This window comes from Haliaeetus leucocephalus, unplaced genomic scaffold, assembly GCF_000737465.1.
Source record: "Haliaeetus leucocephalus isolate CR32 unplaced genomic scaffold, Haliaeetus_leucocephalus-4.0 Scaffold373, whole genome shotgun sequence".
Lineage (NCBI taxonomy): Eukaryota > Metazoa > Chordata > Aves > Accipitriformes > Accipitridae > Haliaeetus > Haliaeetus leucocephalus.
Window position 1 is genome coordinate 2,327,058 of NW_010972809.1, and position 5,615 is coordinate 2,332,672.

Genomic DNA, 5,615 nt, shown 5'->3' on the forward strand with positions numbered 1-5,615 from the left:
CCCCCCTTTTTTTTCTCCCCCCCCCCCCCCCCCCTTTCAAATATTTGTACACATTGATGAGATTCCTTCTGAGCCTTCACTTCTCCAGGCTAAACAGTCCCAGCTCTCGCAGTCTTTCCTCATGTGTCAGATGCTCCATGATGATCAGTCAGATGATCCTTACTGATCTTTCTGGCTGTTTGTTGGACTCTGTCCAGCATGTCCATATCTCCCTTGTGCTGGAGAGCCCAGAACTGGACGCAGCACTCCAGATGAAGTCTCACCAGTGCCAGAGAGAGGGGAAGGATCACCTCCCTTGACCCAGTGGCAGCCCTCCAAACACAGCCCAGGAGGTTGTTAGGGGTCCTTGCCCCAAGGGCTCATTGCTGGCTCATGGTCAACCTGGTATCCATCACGACCCTCAGGGCCTCTTCTGCAAAGCTGCTTTCCAGCTGGTCAGGCCCAGCCTGTCCTAGTGCCTGGGGCTATTCCTCCCTAAGTGCAGGACTTGGCATTTCCATTTGTTCAACTTCATGAGATTCCTGTCATCCTATTTCCCCAGCCTGTTGACGTCCCTCTGAATGGCAGCACAACTGCCTGGTGTACCAGTCACTGCTCCCAGCTTTGTACCATCTGCAGACTTAGAGGGTGTACTCTGCCCCATCAACAAGGTCATTAATGAAGGTGTTAAAGCATACTTGTCCCACAGGCAACCCCTTTGGTTCAAGATGCTTTTTTACATCATTAGAAAAAATAAGCTAGTGCTAGAATAGCACTTTCCAAGACAGTGATTTTTACCTCATTTTCTGAACGAAGTGCTGAAAATTCACTTTTTTCCAAAATAATCATGTCCTTTTTCACGCCACCAATATGGGACATTACTTGCTGAAGTGCAATTTCCTTTAAAAGAGGGAAGAAAAACCTCAGAACATATCATAACTACAACGCTTTCTCTCATCTGTGCCTACAGATATGATAGTCTATTTTGGTACCCTGAAATTTTTAATTCAGCAATTTCAGACTGATTATATGAGTTTCAGACAGCAAGATAAATTAAGTGACAGTGACAAAATAAGCAAGTTAAGCTCAAACATTGGTAATGTTTGACAAAATCAGCAGTGCTAACATAGATCAGAAGAATTCAATTAATAGTTTATTCCAAGTCTTCAAATTCTTAAGCTAGCAAAGGCACTAGGGAGAGAAGAGGCGTCTCTGAGCTAAATGAGGAAAGCTGGCTTTCAGACCCAAATTCCTCAATGCAACCATACTCTTTTGTAATAACCTCCTTTTTTTACCTCCCCCTGCAAGGGGGCTCACTCTGCTTCACTACTCAGAATCATGCACTGTACTTAGTTTTAATTGCTCTTCTCAGTCTGTTATACTGAGCTGACAGAAGACAAACAAGAATCCTCTGCAACTTTCAAGGATGGAAAAGTCTGTAGACATTGTTCTAGATCCTACACTATCCACACACACAAACAGGGACTGCCTTCTCTTCTCTGAAGATCTCCCTCTAATAAGTAGTCCCTTGCTTTTGATTCTGGACTAAGAACTCTACAAATCTGACACATCACTCTTAACTTCACTTTTGTCAGGAAATACTATTCTAACTTGCAGTGTTATATTTCTAAGTGGCATCTGGAGATGCCTCACCAGGTTACCTGACCACAAGTCTAAAAAAATGTGTCAGCGTACTGGACACATTACTAAAAGTCTACAGCCATGGAAACCTCTTCTCTTACTCCCTGATGTCTCCAGCTTGCTTTTGTTCTCTCCCCTCTTCAGGGAACTCAGAAAACGGAACAGAATCTTCCATATTCTTTCTCCTCCTCACCTCTATACATACACACACACACTTATTCCTTTTTCCCTAAGGTTTTATCCAACCAGTGTAATACTTTATCTTTTACATACCCAACTATGGCCTAATGGTAATAGCTACATCCACAATGTTCCAAATCGTCTTCCAATTCTTCATTCTCTTTTTGCATAAGCCCTTGTGCATTCAAAGACTACAAGGAAGTACAGGTTTATCATGTTGCCTGGAGTTCATGGCATACACGCTTCCTGAGCTGCTTCTATCTTAACATGCTGTACAAACCTGCACATTTGAATCTTAATGGCAGAAAGTCACCTGAGGGTCTCACAAAACATCTACCATCAGCAGCAGCATTTAATTCAGAACAAAACAAAGGAAAACATGTTTACTTTCATTCAAAAAAGCTGGGCATAGAAGCAGGTTTGGATTGCTTATTGTAGACTGCTTACTGTAAAATACAATCAACCATTGGGGAAACAGTCCCGTTAACATTGCATTCCCTGATTGACTGTGGAACAAACTCAGCACAGGAGGAGGCAGCACTCCCACGTCTGCTTTGCCTGGACTCTAAAAGCTAGGAAGGATGGGCTGAAACCTCCCTAGATGGAAGGTTGTGCAAAATCCAGGTATCCCACTTCTTAATGAGATGCCCTACTGCCAAGACTACTATTCTATAAAGACAGCAGCTGCTGTTTTCTCATGTTTTAAGGCAGCAGCCTAGTTACTATGAAATAAGTTAAAGCTTGCATTCAGAAGGTGACCTGGGGCTGTGAACCCCAGCCTCACAGAGCAGCCCCAGAGGTTGTACTTCAGGTATGCTGCTTGTCAGCATTGGTCTGTTTGACCAGCTTACGCGTCGGAATTCCAGCATACCAGATATTGTGAATCCCATTCAAAGATGCCCAAGTTCCACATGCAGTGAATCACACCTTACTCTGAATTTCAGTTTCATTTCTGGAGCCAGATGCCCAAGAGCTCAATGTGGCAATATTCAACACTGTCATGTCCAATTCCTTACATGGATCTACCTTTGTTATGACCTGACAAAGGGCCCTCAAAAAATCACGGCCAGTATCAGAAAAAGTCTTGCCTCCATACCCAATTATTCATTAAAACAATCATTCCCTCACAAGTCAAAGCTGACAATTCAGTTCAGTTGTACACAATTTCCTGGTAGCCAGGAAGGATCTCTGTAGATACTCAGCATTATCAGCCTATTTCCAAGCAAGTTTTCTTCACCTCCTCCCACCACGATGTATATGCTGGGTAGGTTTAGAGAATACCATGAACAAGGAGATAGATTTCAATATCAGCATCCAAACTATACATGTACCTGTATCTTATCAGTGTATACAACTACACCAATCATGCCCTAAAAACATCTATAAAAAAAGAAAATTCAGCTCAATTCTAATACAATATAAATGTCACTGTGACACAAAGGTAAATAAAAAGGTACCACATAACAGGGTGGGAAATAACTGAGGGAATCTGCACTTCCTTGTTACAAGTCTACAAAAGAATATATGTAGGAGCTGTGACTATTCAAATCCATGCACTGAATACCTCCTATGCCTAAAAGCCTCCTCAGTAATTCTACTTCATGCTACAATAAAGCTGAAACTAAAAAAACTACCTGTGGTTTGCATACCAACTCACAGTACCTAAATCTCAAGGTCCACCACAACACTTTGGTAAGTATTTGATAAACTCAAGACAAAATTCACTAGCCAATAGATACACAAGGATGTTTGCTCTTCACCTTCAAACTTTTAAAATACAGTCTCTAACAGTAATAAATAGCAACACATATTTCATTAGCAGGCATACCAGGTTATGATTTACTTTAACCCCACCATTGTCTCTGATCTAACCTGCTGTACTTTGGTGACCATGTCCTTGTAAATCATATCCAGGTTGGTGTTCATAATTTTCACTAATGCAGATACAATGACCTCTGACTGCTGAGTAGTGAAACCTAAGCAAAACAAAATGCAACAACATTCAGAGACACCTAAATCTGGATAGTTTACAGAAACGCCACTTGCTAATACTCAGCACCAAGTTAAAACAAACATCAGTTATGGAAAATAATAAAACATACTCCTCTTGATTCAGCACTAACAAAAGAACACAACCAATCAGTACATCCAAGTTCCCCCACCCCAGAATTATGTCTGTGAGATAGTATAGCTGCTTCTGTAGTACAGCACTATTACAGTATCAGCAGGATAAACAGTGGAAATTTTCTAGAGGTATTATGGAATGTCATTTCGCACGTGGTTATTTCTATGAGCAAAAATTCTGACCCTGAAAAGCAGATGCTTACTTTCAGTATACTATAAATCTTCAGTACCACTGAAGATGTGCAAAAGTCAACAACTGAAAACAGTGCTAACTGCTCTGATTTTAGGCCTATCAGGCTCTAAGTCTCTATTAGAAACCTTTTAAACGGAATATATTGGGAACTGTTGTAAAACATCATCCCTAGAAACACTCTCAACTCTTCCACTTTCAAAATGTAAAAGTGTCATAAACAAGATTTAATCATTATGAAAAGAAACACTTACAAAAGCATGATTGTTTCAAACTAAGCATTAGAAAGCACTTACAGGGTCTGAGACCAAGTTGCTTTCAATAGCTGAGCTGATGCAATAGTCTGCCATCACCAAAAGGAAGATACCCCTCCCCGCATTTTACATAGTAGGCCATAATCAATCCTATTATAACACACTGCTGCACATTCAAGGTGCTATATACTAAATATGTAGGAATCCAATCAATATTTTTTAAACCACTACCTTGAAAACTCTGGTTTTTACTCTCAATTCTTAAAATTTGATTTCTCTTTAGCATTTTGAATTATGAGTAGGATAATAAATTATTCCAATCAAACTTACAAGCTCACTATTTCCTTTTGGAAGTAGAAAAAACCTACACGTTCTTACTCAGTATATAAAAAAAATAAAATCCATGAAACTGAAGCTGTAACATCACATGTCAAGAAGTAACAAACTTTGTAAACTAAAAAACCACCCATGAAATGACATTAAAAACAGCCACCCATTTCTAGCAAATTACCATTTTCTTCCAAGAGGCATACCAGCGCATGAGTGTCAAAAAAAAGCTTCCTACTTCCCAATAAGGAAATACTCCCTTTGCTTTGTAAAGATGATGATGCAGAGATGCTTACATCTGGAAAAAAAAACAAAAACAAAAACAAAACACAACTTATTTTTAATAAAGAATATTTAATCAACATGTTTGCTTTCCAGGAGTTTCCTTGCTACCCCAAAGATTTTTCATTTATGACAAAACATTAGAAGGTGTGTTGAGATTATCGCAGCTTGCTTGAAACTGAAAAGGTATCTGACTAGCAAGCGCTACGCGTAAGAGCTCGAAAGAGTAAAAGACAACGCTACTGCTGCATTTGTGAGATGCTCTCCAAGGATATAATGTCCAAGAAAAATCCCACCAACTGTCAGGCTCTTAAAATTGGTCCTTTACAGTTATCAGCATAATCGGTGGAAGCTGTGAGCAGTTCAAAGCTTTGAGGACTAAACCCACAGACTCTTTGTTAAAGAAGCAAACCTTCACTGGTTGCCCTTTAGAGAAAAGGTAACCGCTCACAATCTGCCCTTGACTCTTTTTACCGAAAATATTTTCAGCGCTAATTCTAAGTCAGTGTAGCTTCCACACAGACACTTGCATAAACGAGCCGACGGAGAGAACGCAAGACAGAACATGAGGTAAACTGTCGGGAGGCAGAACTCCCTGTCCTCAAAGGCGTTATATTTTAAAACACCCGGGCAGAAAA

General features: G+C 40.3%; 1 protein-coding gene across 1 annotated transcript in view; it reads right to left on the reverse strand.

Moving 5' to 3' along the window:
- Positions 1-5,615, reverse strand: part of MCUR1 (mitochondrial calcium uniporter regulator 1) — a 17,663-nt gene that overhangs the window by 9,615 nt on the left and 2,433 nt on the right. Inside the window, exons 3-5 of the mRNA XM_010573306.1 lie at positions 4,880-4,993; positions 3,673-3,776; positions 778-879 (exon numbers count right to left, since the gene is read on the reverse strand). Coding sequence (XP_010571608.1) covers positions 778-879; positions 3,673-3,776; positions 4,880-4,993 — 320 coding nt within the window. The remainder of the gene's footprint in view (positions 1-777; positions 880-3,672; positions 3,777-4,879; positions 4,994-5,615) is intronic.